Source organism: Pseudopodoces humilis, chromosome 16 (genome assembly GCF_049639895.1).
Source record: "Pseudopodoces humilis isolate 2021_Gansu_Grassland_sample_001 chromosome 16, ASM4963989v1, whole genome shotgun sequence".
Lineage (NCBI taxonomy): Eukaryota > Metazoa > Chordata > Aves > Passeriformes > Paridae > Pseudopodoces > Pseudopodoces humilis.
The window spans coordinates 3,807,492-3,830,812 of NC_142215.1; the positions used below are offsets into that span (position 1 = coordinate 3,807,492).

At 39.2% G+C, this 23,321-nt stretch overlaps 1 protein-coding gene across 3 annotated transcripts in view; it reads left to right on the forward strand.

Moving 5' to 3' along the window:
* Positions 1-21,775, forward strand: part of FAM169B (Protein) — a 35,394-nt gene extending 13,619 nt beyond the window's left edge. For 2 of the 3 annotated variants that reach the window (XM_014251069.2, XM_088063143.1), the window contains exons 3-9: positions 1,351-1,450; positions 7,457-7,542; positions 8,972-9,146; positions 14,985-15,167; positions 17,531-17,659; positions 20,335-20,411; positions 21,392-21,775. In XM_014251069.2, the coding sequence (XP_014106544.2) occupies positions 1,351-1,450; positions 7,457-7,542; positions 8,972-9,146; positions 14,985-15,167; positions 17,531-17,659; positions 20,335-20,411; positions 21,392-21,613 (972 nt within the window). In that variant the 3' untranslated portion in view covers positions 21,614-21,775. Of the gene's footprint in view, positions 1-1,350; positions 1,451-5,226; positions 5,389-7,456; positions 7,543-8,971; positions 9,147-14,984; positions 15,168-17,530; positions 17,660-20,334; positions 20,412-21,391 lie in introns of those variants that run through there. The other variant, XM_014251070.2, reaches the window with a different exon arrangement.
* The last annotated feature ends 1,546 nt before the right edge of the window (positions 21,776-23,321 follow it).

Below are 23,321 nucleotides of genomic sequence, written 5' to 3' on the forward strand. Positions count from 1 at the left end.
TAATTACTTAGCAGGAGTTAAGTGGCTGTCAGCCCACTTGCTGGGGTCACAGAACTTCTTTTTGGTATGGCTTGGTCAAGCATCCAGGACACAAATAGCAAGGATTACTGTGAGTGAGGATGGGAGCCCGTTGGCAGCGGCCACACACAAAGCTATGCTTGGCTCGTGCTGCTCTTGTTAACTGCTGTGAAAGTGCACATTACCTTATCAAACAAAATAACAATCATGGCAGAATTGGAAGTAGTCCTGGCCTTTTCATTATGGAAATGCTCCCAGGTGCCATAGTGACATCGATGCTGTTATGTTTGAAGCATGCAAAGAACAACTGAATCCCCAGATTTAGGCAAGCTCATGAATACAGATTTCAAGCAGTTTTAATTTTTATTTTTTTTTTTCCTGGAGTCCAGTGTTTGCCTAGATGCTTCCAGGATTCTGGCACTCATCAACTAGTGAGCACTGGTTTCAGCTTGGAGTTTTTATCCTGAATAATCCATATTCATATTTCTTCCATGTACCAAGAAATATTAAATGTAACACGTGACTGATTTGAGTTTCATAGCAAACTGACAAATGGGTGCAATTAGAGAGAGAGGCACACCCACACATACACAATGGACCAGATTTTGGAAAGTACAGTACATACTGTGCTAAGTCATGCACGCTCTTTGCCTGTACCTAAACTTACATGACAGCATTTGCAATATTCATATGGAAATCGTCATTTCTATGCATATAGAGCTGTTTGATCGCAGTAATTTTGTGTTTATGTGTCACATCATTTAGAAGTTTAGTCTAAGAGCAAAAGCTTGAGAGCTGCATTTTGATTTTAGCTTTGCCTTCAACTTAACCACCTTGTGCCAATTATGTACCCTCGCTGTGCCTGGAAGATAAACTGCCCAGGCACTGCCCTAATGCTTTGATACTCCCTGTACCCTGAGGCTTAATTCATTGTTTGCAAAACACCACAAGTACTCAGCTGGAGGATGCTGTAAGAAGTGCAAGTTGTATTTGTTTTCATTTGATGTGTCTGATCTTTCATAACACCATTTGTCTGCATGTGACAATGTTCAAAGCCAGGTTATGTACTAACCAGGGCAAGTCAGCATGAAGGTCTTCACTAACTTCAGTAGCTTGATTTATTTTAAATTAACTTTCCTTATGGATAACATTAGAATATTATGTGTATTTCAGTGCCTTGAAATTGAGGATTGTGAGGGTGTTGTGCTAAGCTTGTGCCATGTGTGTCAGCAAAGCATGTCAATAAAACATGTCATAAGTGCATCTGATACATGAAGTACTTGTTGTGAGCTTTGCAGTGCGAAGTGCTACAGGGCTTGTTTGTTTTTTTAGGTTAAACTTGAAGATTCCTGTGTGTGTTTTGTCCCTCTCTACCGAAATAATCCTACTTGCAAACTGTTGCTGTTAACTGATCCAAAGGATAAAGAGACAGGTTAGAATTGGTCAAAATATTTTGAAACTTGGGTAGTTGTAATTTCTTTAAGATGGTCTGTTTGTTTGTGTATTTAAATATTCTGGGTTTTGTTTTGAATTTTAAGTGGTTTCAGTTTATCTGTCAAGGATTTGTATCAGTGGACTGCTGATTAGATGGAAGAATTGACAATTGGGGCTCTTAAATTCTATGCATAAATTCTCTGCTGGTACCTGAAAAAGCACCTTGGGTAAATCTGTTATTCTTTCTGACTTTATTCAACAGGATAATATTTTTCTAATTCAGAATGATGTGAAATTTAACACATTATGGTTTGGATAGAATCCTGAAAGGCTTAAGCAATAAAATACAGGTATGAAATTGTATTGCTTCTTACTGATTATTATTCATATTCTTTTTTCACTTCATGATATTTTTTTCAGTCCTAGGTTTATTTACCTTTTATTTCCAGTACTGGTGTGTAAGGGCTATCTACTGGTGTGTAGATTAAATGAGGAGTGTTGGTATTGTGAAGCAATAGGCTGTAGAATGTTTGGAATATCTGCAACGAGGACATGAACTTTTGCATTGACTCACTGTGTCACTTAGGAAATACAGAACACATGAAACCTCTTAAACTTCCAGCTTCCAAATGTGCCAGCTAATGACATCATTAAAAGTGTACTTTTAAAAAAAGGATAAGCTATAAATTATGCCTGAAAGGCTTCAATAGCCAATATTCTTAATAATAAAGCAAAGGCAAAGCAAAATTCTCTGTTCAGTTCTAAGTGTGGCAGGTAACGATCTTGCACTCCTAGAACAGGTTCTCTTAGTGTAAGTTTTCATTGTTCAGTCCTATTCTGTAACCAGGAGATTTCTTCAGAAGAACAAAAGGTAGATTAAAATCACCTGTGGTTAGAGGTGAACTCTGCAGTTTTCCAGCTCCTTCTACACAGGATTTCAGCTGGACCTTTGCTAATGGGCTGTGATTCACAGGAGAAGGTAGGAGACCTTTCCAAGTTCCAAGTGTAGTCAAAAGACTTTCTGGTCCCTCTGAAGTTATTGATGTAGAATTACTCTTCTGACACTAATTTATGTATTCCATTAATGTTTTTCTGAAGAGCGGTATGCACTGGTGTGATAAAGGGGAGAAGCATCTACACCAGAGGCCAGACTTGCTCTTGGTGCAGTTGTGCTCTCCTGACTCATGTTCAAAGGAATGTAGCTGAAAACAGCACTGAGTTAGTTTAGGCTGCACAAGAGGAATTTGGATCTGTAATTACAATGCAGAAATAAAGAATTATTAAATAGATGCAGGTGAAAGTGCATTTAGCGCAGCTCTTCAGTTAAATGATCTCATAGTATTAGGAACAAGAAGTATTAATGAGATACAAGCACACAAGGAAAAATGATTTCTCACAGGAACAGGTCAAACAAGTCCAATTGGAGCCTAAATTACCCGATAGCTATCTTCATCAAATGTTTAAACCTAGCAGAATAAACACCTTATTATATTACAAACAACAGCCTGACTGACTGCTGTGACCCTCCCTTGCAAAATTTCAGCTTAAATTACCAGTCCAGAGTCAGAGGAACAGAGAGATCTCTAAGCCTGGTTATTTAAATAAGGCCTACATCACGTAGTTTTTGTTGTTTCCTTCCAAAAGTGTGATTTAAAGGATTTTTTGGAAGTTCTTTATTTCTTAATTTTATATACTGTAAACATGTGGCCGGTCTTCCTGCATACATCAGATTTGACTGATGTGATTTTATTTATTTTTTTTTTCTTTACATGAGTTTTAATAAATTTTCATTAGTTCTTTAAAGCCTTCTGGGATGTATGTGCATACCTACACATATGGGTATATACATTTGAAGTATTTTGTCCTAAAATTTTTCCCACATCTCAGCAGATTTGGAATTGACTCTCAGGGTGGCAGACTGTGCTAATGGGCCAACTCCACCTGGATTTGCTCACCTACATGACCTTTTGTTCTGACCAGTGAACAGATCAAATTAATTCAAAACCAACTCCTTCAGAGAAAGGCAATATATTTTAACTTAGTCTTTGTTATTTTAAGGACATTAAATGATAACATTTAACAGGTTACATAATTTTCTTTTCCTGGCTTGAGATTTGCACTTTTCTTGTGAAACAAGTGTCATCCAGATGGAAGAAGGGAACAATCTTGCTGTAGTTGATCTCTTCCTCCACCTGTCCACTGCATCTGCATTTTAGTTCTCTTCCACACAGCAGGAGCACTCTTAGAAGCAAATTTCCTCGTAGGCCCCACATACTGTGTTTCAGTTTGGTGGCATTTAATTCTTGAAAATTGGTTTAAACAGGGGTGGATTCTACTGCTGAGATTTATTTCTGATCATCTTGATAAGATGGGTTGTCCAGAAGTGATGTGTAGCTTGTGGTTTGAAATGATCTGCATATTTCAAAGAGAAAATGGGTATGGCAGCTTTTCTGTAGGACTTGGTCTTGGTTGGAAGCATTTTTAATTTATTTTTGATGGGCTGAGTGTTGTGTTCTGTTAGTATATCTGTACAGATATTTTTATGAGAATGTAAATTGCATTGTAAAGGCTTACAGAGCATAACATGGGTGATTAACATCTTTATAACACTAAATAAACATACCTTATTGTGGCATTTTCTGTATGCTGCATCTAATAATTCACAATAACTGTGAGATGCCTTGGAACATTTATCACAAGACATTTGCAACAAATCACAGAGTGAAGCTTGAATTGTAGAAGAAAATGTGACTGGCTGCAGGAAAGATCAATCTGAGATACTTGAATGGCTGCCATTCCAGCAGGAATCTACCTGCCTCCCAAGCTTTAATGTATTTGTTTTGATAAAATTCCTAGAAAAGAGTGGGAAATGCTCTTATTCCATTATAAAGACAGGGAACCAGCTAGCTCAGGATATGTTGATGCTGCAGAATGCAGTTCAAAGTAGGATACTGGAGCTTGTTCCAGTATCAGAGTATTTCCACAGTGGAAGTCTTGGAGAAGCGACCTCTAAGCCTGTCAACAATCTGAAATAGTGACAGAATTAAGGTAAAGATGATTTTACAGAAAGTACCACTACTTTATCTCAGATATTTATTAAACAAACTCTAATTACATCTCTCATATGTGTCGTCACCTTTATTTAATTTGTAACTGAGGGATGTGTTTCAGCAATTCAGATAAGTCAGGGGAAAAAGATGGGCCAAGCTGGATGTTGCTTTATTTTTTCTTCTTTGCTCTGTGTGTAGAATCCTGATGTGCGCATTTCATTTAAATAGTTGCACACCAGTGTGGGAACATTTGGCCAGCATAGCCTAGCAAGTAAAAATATAATCCAGGCCTGAATTAGGAAGAGATCCATGTTTGCCCAGCAAAAGTAGACATTTCATAATCACTATTGCATTATGCTAATTCAGCTCAGTCCTGGATTGCAAACACCCTGTGCTGTGGAATCCTGTGCTCCGCTGCCTGTCAGCTTCTTGGAACGCTGTGTTTGTCTGAGTGCAGGTGATGAAAGTACTCAGGTTTATCAAGCTGGTGCTTACAGGGAAAGCCACCCACCTGAGTATGTGTAAACCCCATTAATTGTGACCTGAAATGCATTTCACCTGGTCTTGCAACTGCAAGATCCAGCACATCAGGCCCTGCAGTGGCAAGGTCACTGTACTTACACACATCATGATTCACAGGGTTCAGGTGATGTGTGTTGGCAATAACTCCATCTCTCGTGATCAGGTGAACTTAACTGAATGTTTTGGAAAGAACGAGAAGACTGGGAAGAGAGAGAGAGGAAGCATGTGGTCTCACAAATCATGTTTGCATTTGAAACAGTGTTCCTCAAAGTTGATTATAAAATGGAAATGAGAGTATGGGGAAGCATGGATGGATTTAACTGTGGACCAGATGTTGACTTGAAAAATGGTAACAAAAAGCAAAGTACGTATGTTTGTGTGAAATTTGGAGAAATGTTTTTCCTTCAAGGAAGGCATCCATATAGATAAGGTTGCTCAAGTAATGTGATGTGACAGTTGCTATGTCAACTAGTGTTCCCTTCCACACATTTAAATTATTGAATAGCACAGTAAATGTTCTATAAAAGCAACTCCTTCCAACATGGTCATACATCTTCCTGTTTTCCTCAAAGCTTTGAAGAACTTTTCTGACCTTTACTATGTGTCTTGTATGTCTGAACTGTGTGCCAAACCTCTTTGCAGCTCTTATTAAAGTCAGCATTTGGCCTATTATGTCCCCTTTGTGCGACTCAGCTCCCTTTGTAGCTGCATGTTTCATGGATGTGTAATGGAGCAGTGGCTGCTGCATTTGAAAGCAGAGGGAAGGGTTTGAGGGAACAGATTGAATCCATCACAGAAACTGAGTATGAAAATCCCATGCAAGTAAGTGCATAATACTTAATGAATTGAGTCTGGTGCTATAAACAGGCATCTGCCCTTGCGTGCAATACTTCTTCCTTGTTAACCCAGCACACAAAATGTAATGCTTTCTGGCACATGCTTTAATAATTCATTGGAAATATAAGTTAGCTAAGCCGAATCCCCAGCCTTAAAGCCAGCAGGCGTGATAGAGTCTGAAGCAAAAAGGGAAATTAACCTGTGTGCGTCAGTGACATTTGTATAACCTGAGGCTAAAACAGGTAAATGATGAATCCTGTCCTTAAAGTAATTTAATTTCCTTGTGTGTGAATTTGTCTCTAACTCACAGATGGTTTTGAACTTTCTATTTGTCTGTAGCTGGCTAGGTTAGAGCCAGTTGTTCGAGCACTCTTTTAGGACTCAGGACATGTGAACTCTGTGCTGTTCTTTGCAACATTCTCCCTATATTCTATCTTTCTATATAAAAATGGACATGGTAGGTGCCCTGTTTAGAGATATTAAAGATACTGGTGCTCTTGAGCAATCCTGAAATTGTGGCCATGTACTACTTTAGCTGAATGTCACCAGTGTACAGATACTAAAAGTGCTTTTGCTGAAATATTTGCTGTTTGATGTGTTTGTGGTCATAAATGATCAGATTTCTGTGTTTATTCCAAAACCTCATCTAAACACTTAAAATTTATTCTCTATCCTTTGAAATGACCCCATGTCAAAACTTTTCCTTCTGAACAAGGCTTGGAAGTAATTTCGGTGTCACTGTTGCTTCTTCAAGTCTTTTCCTTGTAAATCTATTGGCAGGCAATGAATTCTGTAGATGAACATGTAGGAGTAGGGTTTAAATACTTGTTCCTGCAAATGTGAAAAATTGAGGAAGGATGGGAAGAAGTGGGGTGCAAGTTTTGCATCACACCTACATGAGGACTTGACTTACGTGGGTTGCTGATACACTTTTGCTTCAGGGCAAAGTGTACCTTATTATGTGTGTCTATGTCTGTCTTTTGTTGATAGAAACCTTTCTGTGTGCATTTGAACCTCTGAGAATATCTGGCCATGCATAGATTTAGGAGTTTGTACTCAAAAGGTACCCATAGATAGAAATTTAATCATAGAGAGAGCTGAAAAGCTGTTTGATAAAGCAGATACGAGAATTTTTGTGTTTGACTTGCATGAGTGCAAATATGTGCACTCAAATCTATGCAAATATGTGTGTGTGGGCTGGAGAAAGTTTGAAAGAAACTTGAAAACTGTAACCTTTATCCAGGTAGCTCCTCTGTCCCAAGTGCCACTCAAACCTACTGTGCTACAGAACTTACTATTAAGCAGGAAGTGCTTTATTCATATGGAGCACAGGCTGTCACACCAAAGTCACATCAGCTCCCGAGAAGAATTGCCTTCCCTTGATGCCTCGTGCAGTACTGAAAATTGGATATCAAGGGACGCGGAGGTGAAATTGAAATACACTTGTTGTTCTGGTGTCACAGCAGAACAGACTGGAGTCAGCTGGAGGGAGAAGTAGATCTGAGGTTGCCTGTGGAAAAATTCACATTTTGAATGTGAAGAAGAATGCACTTTGTATTTGTGGGTAACGTGTTCCCATGTTTTTGTTTTTGTAGTTTTGGCAGTTTATTTGAGCCAGCGTTGGTGGCCTGTGGAAGATGTTGTGAAGACGGCTGATCCTGCTAGAGATGGGCTTGTTTTGGTGAGGATGCTATTTTGATCAGTTGCCTTTAGCCTGAAGCTTCACAGCCAGAACAGTCATATGGAATTGTCTCTGGTCTCCTACAGCTCCTGCTCTGAACCTGTGGGATCTGGGCTCTGTGGCTCACCAAGTGCTTCATGTCTCCTGGACACAGTGACATGCACATTAGCCCTCTCTAAACAATTCTGTGCATGCAGTTTATGATTCATCTGTGGGATTTATTTTCTTTTGGTTTTTAGTTTACCCTCACTGCCTACTAAAGGAATAATCATAAACTGAATTACTACATTAGCAATAATTTCTCACATTAACTGTCTGGTGGGAGGTGTTACTACCCTTTGGAACAATGACTTATCTAGCTAGTTAGGATTTTTTTTTCCTTGGATAATGTTTATATTGTGTTCATTTGTTTTCAACTAAAATATGAGATGCCTGCTGATTATGAGCTTTGTGTTGCCATGAGGTTATTAAGTCAGTTTTGTTTCCTACTCAACCCTCAGTATCTTTGGTCCTTAATGATTCTATTCCTTTATCATCTTTTCCTGTCACACGTAGAGTTTAATTATTTGCAGAATTAAGTAGGCTTTTTATGGGTAACTGAACTGGAGGGATTTTGAGATAACAAACAATCCTTGCAAAATAGAACTTGGAGGAGGAACACAGGCCTTGAAGCTTTCAAGCATCTCTGTATCAACAGAGAATGAAAATAATGTCTGAAAATGGAAATCTTACCCCCTTTAGCTCATTGTGAAAAGGTAAATTGCTGTTATTTGTGGAAACTCTAATTTCTTTTTCAGCATTTGTGTGAAGCTTTTTGGCACCAGTTTTTACCTTGATGGTCAATATAATCTTGTTCTTTTGTATTCCTCCATCTCCCTCTCCTGTCAGTTGTCTCCTATATAGTATAATTGTTTATGTAACATCTAGATTATAGCTGGTTAGGACAGACTATTCTCTGTTTTGTATAGTGTCTATCCAGTAAGGTCTTGGCCCACTAAATTCTTCAATGCTGTGGCAACACAGGTAATGGGGAGAGGTGAGCAGGCCCACAGAGTGAATCCAATCTTTCTTTCACTTTTGAGTAGGAATAGATTGCCTTGATCCTGGTTCCAAATCTGTAACTAGTTCACTGTGACTGCAATCAAGATACTTCTGCTGCTTTAGAATTCCTCTCTCTGACAACAAGAGATATGTCAAGCTTTATAAATAGTTACTAAATTATTCTATGCCCACTGGATAGAGGGCAAAACACGAGGAAAAGCTGTTTTTGTTATTCTAGCTGAACCAACTCAGGAGGCATTTTCCCCAAATTAAGTGTACATGTTTCCTGACCTCTTCCTTCCCAGCCTCTTTTGATTTTGAAACCTTTCATGAGATGCAAAATACTATGCCTCATTTTTCTTTGGTCTGTTTTTGTTTGTTCTCTAAGGTCCAGACATTTGGAGAAAGGATTGTCCTCTTTGTTCTGAACTGCATTATTTTTGGAATGCTGGAAGGGAGTTCAGCTAATGATGCATTCTTTCTACCTCACTCTGCCACCGAACGTGCCAAGATACTCTGGAGAAGCGGCGAGGCTGCTGCCTTTTATTCGGTCAAGATGAAAGGTAAGGTCATTTTAGAGACACAATTTCACTGTTCCTAATAGCTAGAAATGTAATCCTTTTGTTTATCTATCAGTATAAATAATCCTGGCTCTCATTTACATTTTTATATGAAATCTCCCTCAGAATTAATCTAGGGAACAAACCTTCCTGGAATTTTGAAGCCATCCATGTTACTTTCATTTAAACATGATAGTTCCAAACCCTATTCTGATCTGAGGTACTGGCTTACTCCAATAAAATGTGTTTTAATGCAGCCAAGTAGGAGGTCGTACATCTAGGAACAAAGAATGTAGGGCCTATGCACAGGATAGGAGGACTGCATCCTGGAAAGAATGATACCTGAAAAAGGAGTGCAGTTCCCAGTGGGAAAATGTATTGGGAGTTGGTGGTGGCAAGGAGAGGATCCTTGGATGTGTTGTGTAGAGGAAGGTGTGTGCGCTAGATCAGTCCTGGAATGCTTTGTGCAGTTGTACTCCCAGTTTAAAGGATGATGATGATGATGAATTGATTTCATCATTAATTGATTAAGTGTCATAGAAAAGAAACAAAATGTGTTTTAATTCTTTAGGGATACTTGATTAGCTTTAGTTAAGATCTTTTATTAAACACAAAGTCTGTATTAATGCAAATAATTGCTGTTAACTAGTCTGGAGTGGAAGAGGCTTAATTGGAATAATACCAGGTATGCAGTTGAGCCTGTGCCCCCATGCCAGGAGCTGGTTCCCAGTCTGTGTTTAAGATTCATGGGAATCACCTTCACAGAGAAGGTGGGGTCTTTGGAAGTAAAATACTGTCTAAGTCAGGACTCAGTAGCCATCCATCCAAAATGGGAGAAAAAGAAGCAGCTGGAGAGATGGGTTGTTTTGGATTCAAGAGGACACTCTGAAGGTGCCTTCCCTGCTGCAGTCCCAAAGGCCAGCAACAATAAGATGTTCTTCTCCTTAGGATGGAAAAATCCTGATACACACAGAGGTGTAGCTTGTACAGACCATCAGTGAGGAATCAGGACTCAGCCTATGATCAAGGAGCCTTATCTGTATCTCTGATTAGGTTGATGAACTGGTTTGTAATGGCAAACACAAGTACATTTTCCTTTAAGTCCATAAATATTCCTGAGCAAAGCTTTTGGAAAGAAACACTTGTAGGGGCTGTAATGATTCATGCTTCAGTAAAATAAATGTGCACAGTAGTCTGTTATGGGTGGAGTATTAGCCAAGTTGAAACTGTTTCTGAGTAAGTTGAGAGTCACAGTTTGGTTTTAAACCAGGTCCACATAAAATACAAATCCTTCAAGTCCAGCTTTGTCAGCATCTGCCTTTTCTTGCCAGTTTTTTTTTTCTCTGGGCAGCTATATTTATTAGTTTTTGGCCTGTGTCACAAATTACTGCAGTCTTTTGCCAAAGCCTTTTCGGGAAGCTTGAAACTGATTGTTTTTGCTGCTTTTTGCTATTTGATGTATGCATTTAGAAAATAATTCCTCTTTCTGAAGTTCTGTGATTTCAATTTCATACCAGCCATGCTGTGGCTGATTTTATTCTCTCTACTTTTTAGAAGAGCCCTGGATTTATTAGGCCCAAAACAGACTAAGACAAATATCTTCACTTGGAAGCTGTATTTCACATGGTTGTTTTACATATTTTCATAATTTATTTTTCTAAATCTTAATGTAAGTTCTTTTTCCTTTTGCTGTCCTGGTCAGAACATTTAGTAGAGGAAGCTTTAACTACAGGAGTTTATATTGTGTTGGACCTCTGTTACAGCTTCTGGTCCTAGGAAAAAAATTTTCCTTTGTGCCCACCATGTGATTCTGATTCCCTTTATTTCCATGCTCTGCAATTACCTGACCATTCTTTCCAGTTTGATTTTCTTCACTGGGTAATTGAGATTCTCATATTGATGTTGTATTCAACTGTACTTCTCATCTGTGAATTTTCCATTATCTACAGCATGACAAAAAACATGCTTCAGTGGAGGCAGATAGGCCAGAAAAGGTCTGTGGAGCCTGCCTCTTTCAAACATAAGTCTTCTGAGTGAATCACAGAAATTGTGACCAAGGAACTGAGAGTCTGTTCTATCTTTGCAAATTTAAGTGTCGTTATGAAAACTAAATTTTCAATGGACTTCAGTGCTTCCATTTAACTATATTTGCAATATTGTAATTAATTTCCATTTTCCAGTTCCTAGGTGGTCTTCACAAAGTGAACTCGGTAATTTTGGTCCAGTTCCATGCTTCCATCCATCTTACGACCATCCTTAACTGGATCTCTTTTAATAGTCCAGCTAAGGAGGCACAGATGGTCTCGAGCACCCGCCTTGTTCAGAGATGCAGTAACTACTGCAAGTCAAAGTTTTGAGACAATTTGGCCACTTCTGGCACTGGCCACCCTGCACCTGCTGTGCAGATAAACAGAAATCTCATTCTTCAATGAGAAGAGCTATCACTTTTCTTGAGCATTAGACACCTTTATTAAAGCACAATTTATTCATGACTACACAGATCATCAACTTGGCCTCTCTGGAATGTGCCTATTCCTGTCCAATGACAGGCATGCTGCATTTACCACTGGGTATACTAAAGATTGATGAGATGTACTAAGCCACTAATGAGGCTGATAAGACACTTTGTCACGTGCCAAGATAAATGTCTCCAATTTTATCTATGTCAGCAGCTTCCATATCAGACAGCTGAGCAGTTAGACCTCACTAAATGGAGCTACTTAAAGGTACGATAGGAAATGATGGTTCCCTCTTCCTGTACCTTTCTCTGCAGGCAGTAACCTGAAAATGAAATATTTTGCAGAAAGCCTTCATACAAATACTTGGCGTTTTGGATCTGTTTTATATTGTTTAAAGTATTTATTTTGTGCTCTGTGTAAAAAGCTCAGAAAGAATGTGTTCTGTGTAGTGATGTAGGATTAATTACCACGGTTACTGACACTTGTTTCTTGTGCAGTGAGAGCAATTCCCTGAAAGTTTTTCCTTTCTTATTTACTGAGGACTAGTAATTACTGGAAATGGACTTTACTACCTTCACATAAATGCTGGGAGAATGTAGAAGATTCATGATGCAAATAAATCAATAAGAAGTTGGAGGATGCAATGAGCCAAGAGTGTCTTGGTGCTTTTGAGAACAAACCAGAACAAAATCCCTTTTTTATAGACTTTATTTTCCCCCCCTACTGTTATGTATTACTGTCACTGTAGCACATATGAGCTGCCCAGCTGCAGACCAAGCTATCTGTGGTATGAAAAACAAAAGAGTCAGATTGTCAAAGCTTGTCCCTTCCCTCCTGACAAATCTTAGTAGTAGAAGTGTGGAGTGATGTGAATCAAACCAGCCTTAACCCAACTCTGAGAAGGCTGTAAAACATATAGGTGTATCAGGAGTAAATGCATTGTTGGCTTCTTATTCATTCTTTAGAAATGCTCCACAAGTCACAGTTTGGGAGCACCTGACTGCAAAAACTCTTCAGCAGACATGGAGTAAGCAGAAAAGCAACCCTGGCCTAATCTCTGCTTTTTTCCTACACCAGAGCCTTAGAGATGGTCTTTGGAAGTGGCTTCTTGAGCTCAAATTCATTTCACACTTTTCTTCATACAAGCCTTTGGAAATATCTTTCGATACTGTGACCCAGGTGCTAGTCTGTAGAAAAAGATCCTTAGAAAGGTAACAGGATTTTAGTTTTTCATCAATTACGTACATTTCTTTTAGAAAAAAATAAATTTGGCATTGAAGTTAACCTGACAGACAATTAGCTGAAATCTTGTTGAATAATTGCTTTTGTCTCCCTCTGTTTGCTAGCAATAATAATATTTTTAATGTGCATTTCTGAGGCAGATTGAAGGTTCTGGCTGTAATGAAAATGAAATTACTACATACCAGTCCAGACATGAATTCATTTAATTTTATTGAAGCCAGAACCTTTGTTCTCCTTCTCACATACAAACTCACACAATGGGTTGACCTTGGGTTCTGCTCTACAGAAATATTCCCCACCCTTTACACAAGCGCTCAGGCTGCTCCAGGCCTGTCCAAACATGTGTGTGCCAAGCCAACTTGTTCAGCAGGGAAATAGTCAGTGTGCACAACTTTGTTTTGTTTGGGTCTGTTGGATGTGGAGACCAGATTGTTTTTCTTTTCTGGTTTGTGGCTCTTTGGGAATGCTAATGGCTGTCTGCTTTCCTGCCCTTGTAATATCTGTTTGCCATTTTGCTGGCTCCTAAGTTGGTCATTTGGCACTCATGACCTAACCAAGCAGATCAAAGGCTTTCCAAGAGCAGACTGCATGAATGCTTCCCTCTCCATCACCAATGCCCTTATTTTCCCTGTCTCCTCCCTCACCTCAAAACTTTGTCTGTGTATTCCAACAGTGAAACAGACCTCTCAACCAAATGTGTGAGAGCCCAGTGGCCACCTCCAGGCCACCATTAGCTTACAGTAACCTTGTGCTATTTGATGGGAAACAGGGACAAAGTGGCCTTTGTTCCAAAGGTTGGTTTGTTTGTTTATTTTATTTTGAATGCCTGTGGGCTGTGACTCTCCTAATGTGTTTCCCAGGGACAAGGTGAAGAATGGCTTCATGGTTTCTTTATTTATGGTGCCTTTAGACATGACAAGTTTTTGTCATCTTCTCAACACAAAATTAGGAGCTCAGGCATAAATCACTCAGCTCCTGGGATTGCTGCACAGCATCCTCATCAGGATATATCGGAGACAGACTATATGAGATAACAATAAACTTAAAAGAACACTTTCAACATGCAGGAATTCTTAAAGACTTGATGAGGAAAAGTTTGTCCCTTAGAATGGATGGTGCAATTCTGCTGGAATTTGACATCTCTCTTGGGTTGGCAGCTGACAATGGGACCAGGGATATACTCAATTTTTTGGCTCATAACAAAAAGAGTAACTGCCCGTCATGTGTTATAAGTATTGAAAGGTTATAAACACCACCACAACCCATCCTTTTCCAAAAATGTTTGAAGTTCTATTTTTATGGTATTTTGTACTGAATGGAAGTGCAGCAATTAGACCCTAGGTTGGTTAGGGTGAACATCAAAATTTTGGATGCAGAATGTCTGTTCTTAATCAATTCTCTCTTGATTCCAGTTTGAGTTTACCATTTGCGATTGCAAAATAAATCCCTTGGTTCTGTGTTTTGGGGTTTTTTGGACAATTTTCACTGAGAACTTGTTTTAATAGTTTGGAGGCTTATGCTTGAATCTGTATTTTGTCCACATGTAGAGCATTATGTCAAGACCCCGTGATTTCAGTTAACTGAGTTAATGTGTTTGTTAGCAAGGACTGTCCTTGAGTGAAACCCCAGGTTTAACACTGATACTGGTAGTTCAAGTAATGGAATAGAACACCTACATATGTAATAAATCATCACTCAGTAGAAATGGAGTAACTTAAAAGGAGCTCTTACTGTGCTTTCTTAAAGTGCCCCACTCAGTTGCTTATTTAAAGGAGTATGCGGACATTGAATTCAGAATATTTATATCTATTTGGTTTTAGACCATTTATATCTTTTCAATGAGCTTTCCTATATACGTTGCCTGTGCACCAAGATAGTGTGATTATGAAGAATCAGAGTCTGGAAAAGACTCTGGTGAGACCTGTCAGCCACATCTTAGGCAGGTCCTCTCCATTTCATGGCACCAAGTAATCCTCCAGGAAAGTGTTTTACTCCTTATGCAAATACACTTTAGCTGGGATCATCCTCACAGCCTGTGGGAAGGTACAGGGCAGTGTGTGTGGCTGAAATCACACAGCAGTTAGTGCAGCAATACTGATTTTGTTTGCAAATGGATGTGTTTTTCCCTGTCTGTTTTCAGGGAGCCTGTGTGATGGTACAACCAGCCAGTGCTACCTGCTGCCAGTTTTGGATACTATATTCGTCCGGAGAAAGTACAGAAGAGGTGGCCTAGGGATGAAAATGTTGCATGATTTCTGTCAGTCTTTCCTGGCTGAGGATGCCTTGGGGATCAGCTGCCCTATTTCTGCTGCCATGTATCAAGGTAAATCCTTTGATGTGGACACGTTAGGTAAGGGTCATGTATAATGTATAATTTTCAATATGGTCTTGGTAAGATTGTCTTCACTGTGTAAGAGTTCAGTGCCCTTGTCTGAACTTAACCGTTGTTAGCCTGCAACTGGTTCCTTTTCCAGAGCCATCTGGAATTTCCTGTGGAAAGGTAGGCCAATATTTATGTAAGACAACAAAAAGCACAAAACTCACAGTGCCTGTTTGACATTTTGTGTTCCTAGAACTGTTCTCTTGTAGAACTATGTCATTGCCCTAGACAGGGACTTACACATTTTATTTGACACCACAGGGAAAAGACTTGTAAGATCTTGTCAAGCCCACACTATGCACATAATGCTCTTGTAGATCTTGCATTTTTAAGAAATTACATTTAATAAGCCAAATACCCAGGCTCTACTCAGTCATCCAGTTACATCAGTACTTGTTTTGTATCAACTGTCTTTGAACATTTGACACTTTTAAAAGATCACAAAGTAGTCATATATCTTCTCTGTCTTCAGGTCAAAACTCTGGTTTTGCTAGTAAAAGTCACAGAAAAAAATCAGTGCTCACGTTATTTATGAAACTCTTTAGAAAAGTACTTTTTTCTGGGATTGCTCTCTGTGTAATGCAGTCTTCACAATCATTTTTTTTTGAGATGTGTTGATTTACTTGCAGCTTTCTGGTTATTTCCTAATAAATGTCAACAGAATTTTGGCTACATCTATTCTTTCTCTTGGTTGTGACGTGCCCTTGAATGTATTCAAAAGCATCTGAGCAGGTACTGCTACTTCTAAATTCAGGAGGGAATAATATTGACAGCATTCCTTCTCCCAATAATATCCATTTTTCCTTTGGCAGACCTCAGGGCTTTAGAAACTCTGGATGAGAAAGCTGCATTTCTTATGTGTTAACACTAGCAATATATTGGAAGACTGTGCTTTTGTCTCAATTAAGTTTAGAGCTAATATTGAATAAATTTGACTTGCATCATGTTTTAATTAGGTTTTCTTTTATAAAAAAACCAATACTGTAAGTTAAATTTTGAGCGTATTGAAGTCACTGTCTGCTTTTAATTTCATTGGAACCACATTTTCATACTTTGACAAATGAATGCAACCTTTAAATCTCTATACTGAAATCTCTGAGGCTGTGGACAGTTTATTTAACATGGACGTGGTATTTAAGCTGCTGTAGATGCCCAAAAGGGAGGAAGAAGCTTTGTAGCACATATCTGGGTTCTAGTATGTGTTAGTTTTAGGAGCTTTTATTGGAATGATTAATTTAGTCTGGATATCCTTGTATAAAATTAATGTCTGTGATCTGCTCATTACTGTAAGGCAAATGTTTACATACCAGAATTAGGGTTTTTTTTTGACATCCTATTGTTAAACTCAACTGAATGTTGAAGATAAATTTCCCATTCTGTAGAACGATGAACTACAGTGGACAGAGTATGACAGCGATTTTGTTGTTTACAGATCACTATCTTAGTGCAGTTGATGCAAGTGATATGATGGCAGTTAAGGGAAGTTAAAAAATCTCCTTTATGTTTAAATGCTTTGAACTGTTTGTTCTACAGCATGTGCCTCTTCTTGACACTGCACACATCCTAAGGATACCACTAAATAGAACATACTTCAGTTTGATAACATAAGCAGATCTAAATTCGATAGTTTATCCAAGTTTTTGGATGGTCAATGTGCACTGACAGTGATAGGAATCTGTGGCAATAAGGTTTTTAAAGGTGATTGTACATCTGTCACAGGCATCCTGTACTTTTTCTGTTGTTTCTTCCCATTTCTGTTTTTTCCACATCCAAAGAAATAAATGAACCTAGCAATGGGGCATAGGTTAACAGTAGTGAAAAGGAGGGTGGTTTTGGCCCAAAACCAAACTGAGGCAGAGTTTTTCTTTATAAACAGAAATTAAAGTAGCAATCTGAATGGTTAAAGCTGGAAGATAGAGGAACACCTTTCCTTTCAGAGTAGTGAGGGTAAAAACCCCACACTGCTGTAGGTCTGAAACTACTGAGTGTCTGGACATTGTTCTGTGCTGCCTTGCCAGAAGAAGGTGCTCAGCAAATCATTTCAAGTCCTTTGTTTCTGCACTCACAAGGAAATAAACTGGACTGAAGCAGACAGGATTCACTCGTGACTGTTTAGGCCATTCCACATAGGCTTTTAGTAAAAGTCCCAGCTAAAACAAAGAGGAAGAAGATGAGAAGGGAGAAGAAAGCTATCCAAAGGAAGTAATGAAAGTAGGTCTGAGAGAATTTCTTTGCATAGAACACACTCCCTCTTCTGATGTACTTTTCACTCACTCATACTTTTACCCCTTGGTTTCTCCTTTCAGTATGCCAGAAATTCCTGCAAGCTCATCCTGAGGAGCAGAAGCGACTGTGGGAAGTGGAAGCACCAGGAGATTGGAGCCAACGAGTGAATATCTGGTTAAAAATTCAGATGGAGTCATCTCCTTCAGGAAGTGAGTTAAAACAGTGTGAACTTGTCTGTGTTATAGTTCTATAAAGATAAGAAATGTAATCAAAGGTTAGGTAGTGATCATGGAGAGGTGATGTCTCTGTTGTTTGCACATGGAGAAACTACTGAGTGTGCAATCCAGTGCCCTCATCTTTTCACAGTAAACAGGACAATTCTTAGAAATTATGAGGTTCCATAAAAATGGAACTGCAGAGCATCTGAGAGATCCTGAACAAAGCACGGCCTTCGCATAAAGTGGCTGTAACTCCTGTTGCAGTGCACTTGGAGCAGGGTAGATGTTAGCCCAAAAAAATCTTCTGTTGCACAACATATTGTCTGGGTTATAGACAGGGGTTTGTTTCTCTGAAATCGTTACAAAGAAGAAATTTGTATGGCCAGTGGGCAGTGTGTTTAATTACCTTCAATTGCTGCCAATACCATTCTTGGATGGAAACACAAAGGTTTTCATTATGGGTTTTGGAAGATTCTAAATACTCTCCTACAGGGTAAGTCCTTTTTGCTAGGAGCATTTTCTGCCTGCTTCGCAAAAGATAGCGACAGAGTAGGGAAGCCTTTTGACAGTTCATATGGGGATCTCATTGCTATAATCTGCTCAGCTGTTTGGAGGACCCAGACAGGCCCCTCTGCTGCATGCACACAAGCTGTGATAAGCGCTGGGTTCCAAAAGAAGGGCACACATTGTCTCTGGACATGCAGCAAGGAGTGCTCCAGAGCAAATTGCTCCCAAGCCTTCCCACATCCATCCTGCTCTGTTTTGGCTTGGGAACCTTGTGTTGAGACACCGTGTTTCATCTTGTCTGCAGCACCCACAGGAGAGTTAAGTCAGACTTTAGCCCTAGGCTGGGTTCCTCTGAAGCCATTATATCTGTGTTCCTCATGCTTTAAACCAGCAAAACCTGGTGTTGCTCTTTCCTTTAATCTTGCTAAGTGAAGTTTATTAATGGCAACTGAACAGAACTGTGATCAGATCAAAACTCAGCAGATCCTGGGGGAGAGGATGCTTTCTTTTTTCTTTCTTCTTTTTGCCATCTTCTAGAAAAGCAAACAGATGAATGACCCAAATAATGTGGAAATACCATTCCACCAGAATTGCTGTCAGTAAAAAATACACATGAGGCTGGGGAACTGCCTTGACTGCAGCCTTCCACTACCTAAAGGGGACAGTAAGAAAGATGGGGATAAAGATTTTAGCTGGACCTGTTGCAACAGGACAAAGGATAATGATTTTAAACTAAAAGAAGATAGATTGAGGCTAGATGTAAGGAAAAAATTTTTAGTATGAGGACGTTGAGGGCCTGGTACCAGCTGCCCAGAGAAGCTGTGGCAGCCCCATGCCTGGAAGTGTCCAAGGTCAGATTGGACAGGGCTTGGAGCAACTTGGTCCTGTAGGAGGTGTTGCTGCTTGTTGCTGGGGATTGGATTAGATGACCTTTAAAGGTCTCTTCCAATCCACACTATTCTATGATTCCATGATTCTATCTTTAGGGGATCTCTGGGGAACAAGCGCTTCATTCCTACTTTCTCTGTTATGCAGAAAGCAAAACACAATGTAATTCAATATTGTCAGCTCCAATCAGGATCTATGGCAACAACTGTGAAAATAGACAAGTCTTATTCTGCTCTGATTTCTTAGATTCCTGTTGACATTTGCAATGCTGTGCAATGCTGTGTTTTGGAACAAAATTACTGAGAAGAAAAATCGAATATTTTGCTCATATTATGGGGTTTTTTCCCACACCAGTATTCAGGATTGAATACCATTAATGTTCTTGTAAGGGTTCTACAGTCATACATATTCCAAAACAGGTTTCTGTAATGCTGAGGTCAGAATTTTCAATTTTGCAAGGTGGTGTGGCTGCATCTAGTGGCAGTTCATCTGAACTGCAGCCCTCTGCTTGCTGCAGCTGATACTTCAATCTGGATGTCCACACATACATAGGCATGTATACACACACATATTCCTGTCTGCACATACACATATATTTATAAAAGTCAAGCTTTTTAGCATGGTGTCACACATAGCTGCAGTCATTCATTATGAATTAGTTCTTACTGTTTGAAAAATTTAGGAGATTTAGTTTCATCAAATAGTCTCAGCAACAGGAACGTGCTGACACTTCTCTTCTGGGGCTGATTGGAGGAACAGAAATCATTTCACATGGTTTGGTCGTGGTTGCTAAATCTACCAGGCAGTGAACAGAGCTGTTTTGAAGTAGTTTAGTAATATACATAAAGCATGAAAATGTGAAGCTAATGCAAAACCAAGAAGTCTGAGAAGAATTAAAATACATTTCAAGTGATTGCATATAATTCTTTATCAGAATTGGTCAGAGTACCTGTATTTTCTGAAAAGGAGAAAGGAATATGGGTTTTCCATGTCTAAGAAGTGAACAGATTATCTATTTAGAACAGCTTTCAAGACCCACAGACACTTTGTTTCTAGTATAGTTGTTCACCATAGGTTTTTGTGGTAGTGTCATGGGGCACCCTGGTTTGGTTAATTAACAAAAACAAGGCAAGAAGGATTGAAGGTAAGAGTCAGGTGGCTTTTTCTGGTGCTGCTTTTTTTTTTTCAAATGGAAATAGCCATGGAAGTATGATAATGTTCTTTCCTTTTTAATCTCTTTCTGGGGCAAAATATTCCCCCAATTTCTCCAGAGGCTGAAGTGGGCTCTTGTATGGAGAAGACTCCAACCAGTACACTCAGACAATCTGATCTGGAGCAGATGAATAAGGTACAGTAACTAATATGCCATCTTATGACCTTGTTTTCCATTGGTGGCCTTTTCCCTTTTCAGTGGAGAGGTTTAAATATGAGAGATATCCACAGGTGTGTTTTACTACTGACTCCTATATCTTATGTAGGTAGTCACAGCTATATTATATATAAATATACATGCACACATATAAATGCTATTTATAGCTAATTTATATAGCTGTAATAGTTTGAGAGGATAAAGAGTGCAGAAGAGTTTTCACTGAAAGCTTTAGTTTCATACTTGTTAAGCTAAGGGAGTTGTAACCAAGCAGGTGTACAGTGAATTCCAAGATTTGCATATGGAATAGCTTTCTGAACTCAACTTGTGGTCTTTTCTGTGCAGCAGCTTGAGTGTGACTTTAGAATGAATAAGCCAAACTCTTTATGGTCCTAATTATTTTATCTCACTGCTGAGCTGCAGATCTAGCTGTGTTTAGCTTTTTGTAGCACCAAGGCCTAAAACAGGCAGTGGGGTTCAAATGAAGACTAAGCCATGTGTCTGAGAAAACAAATCACAGGGATGAAGCTTTTTCAAGTGAAAAAGGAGAGACGAGTGGAAGCAAAACAGAGAGCTGCAGGGGTTGTTTCCCCAGCACATTTTGGTTGCCACACAATTAAATCAGTTTGTTTCCTTGAGCCCTGAGTGTCCCAGGGGAGCTGTGATGGCTCCAGCCCCTGTGGTGCACACTCTTGTTGTGTGCTGTGGCCACAGCTTCAGAGCCCACCCAGCCAGATCAAGGCTCCCTGCGCTCCCAGTTTTCCTTACGCTGACACTTCTGGGAAGGCAGGCAGAGCAGCAGGAATGAAGCTGTTCTATACAGAAAATGCAGCTGAGTTTCTTGCCTTGCAAATTTATGGCGGCTGTGGCTGACAGAGGTGTTTGATAGCGGGATCAAGTCACTGTTTATTTTGTTTGTGTATAATTTGCTGTTTCTTCTGTCTTGGCTCTAATTTCAGAGTGTTGACTGCTTTCCCGGGGTTGGGCAAGTGACAGGAGATGCCACGGAGAAAAAAGATGACACAACAGCAGCAGGGACTTTAAACTCACAAGGTCCTGAAGAGGAGGACTTGGAACAAGGTGCAGGCGATGCTCAGCAACATAAAGGACTCAGGAAAAGAGTAGGTCCTGGGAAATCAGTTGGAGGCAAGGCCGCCAAACAATTTAAAATTACACCATAATTTCTATTTCAGAAATCAGCAAAATTCAGTGTGATCCTAAAAATTGTAATTGTTCTTAAGTTGTAACAGTGGAGAAATTTCTTGAGGTATGATGAAATTTTTTTTGCAGCACACATTCTTCATTTTATGTTTTGATTTTAAATAAAGCTTTTGTTTACTTAAGTGTCCTTTTCTTTCTCTTCTCACCAAGTAATTAAATAGTAGCTGAGCCTAGTTATTTCCCTGCTCTGAAAAGATTTTATTGAATTGCATGAGGTGTCCAAAGGGGAATAATTGGAGGGCTTGTAGGTACTGATGTGAGAAGATATTTCTATGGAAACCACATCCTGCATTATGGAAGAGAGATACCACAACACACGTTGGTATCAGAATGACAGTTGTAACCTTCCTTTCAGAGCGAACAATTGATCTTGAATTGCTTTCATTTGAGCTTTTCTAGCAGAAAAATCTGCCTTAAACCCTGTGGTGGACAGGATGGCACACAAAGGCCATTCATGCAGAAAAAGTTTGGTGCAGAGAAGAGTGAACAAGCTACGGGCATTAAACTGCTTTTCAGTTCAGGCACTGTGATAATTCTGTGTGCAAGCTCAGGGTGTAGAATTTCATGTAGATTCCATGTTACATGTGTTATTTCCTGTAGGCTCTTTCCTTACGTTTTGCATTCAATTAACTTGGAAATATCACATACTTCACTAGATTATCATGCTGTGGCTTGGTAAAGAAATTTTGCTCTTTTACCACAGGCTGGTTCTGTGCTAGAATATTTAATTTTATATTTTTTTTAGTGGGAAATTTCAGAAATCTGAATGTTGTGTTAATGAATTACAGGTGAAACTCGTAAGGATCAGATCTTTAGTCCAGTGGCAGAGAAGGCTTTGCAAAGAGGTGAACAGCAGGAGAGTCCTGATAATCCTGAACAGATCCAGCAGCCTGTAATTCTTAAGTGGCTGCCTTGGAACAAGGAGAGGTAGTTGTTTCTTTCCAGAAACTAATCCAGCATTTCCGGGGAGACAGTTCTGTGGGCAGGCATTGTAGGTACACTGTAGAGATGTGTATTTCTTTCCTTGTACAGCACAATTGCTCACACATAGCCCCATCACCCTGTTTTTGTTTATGATTTAATGTAGCATTTATTCATGTATCCAAGTAACTCCTTCCCTGTTGAGCTGCTCTGTAAACCATATGCCTGAGACACAGTAAAATCAGACCTTCCTAAGCATCTCTTAAAAAAATAAAAAAAAAAAAAAAAAGCTATAATTGGAACTTACAAGTTTTTGCCAAGAGAATTAAAACATTGGATCGTGTGCCAGCCCTAATCACGTTGCTATGGTTCTCTTGTCGCCAAGAAAGTGTATTTAGGACTATAAAGTCGGTTGATCTTAAGGTTGTTGAAAAGTCACCAAGAGTGTGCTGTGAAGACTGCTTAGAAACTCCATGTCCTCCTGTGGAACAGCCTTTATATTCTTGTTAAAGGTATGGTTAAATACTTAAAAAACCCAAATTTGTGAAGAGTTGCAATACCAGTTGCTTTGAAATATGATAGAAAATTATTATATCTCTGCTCATGAAAGGTGATCTGGACTTGCAATGGCCTGGCAAACTGAACTTATGTCCAGTTTGCACACTATATTATAATGGCAGAGTAAGGAAAATGGGTTGTTCTAGCAAGTGAGGAACATTTGCGGAATTTTAATCTGAATTTAAGTCT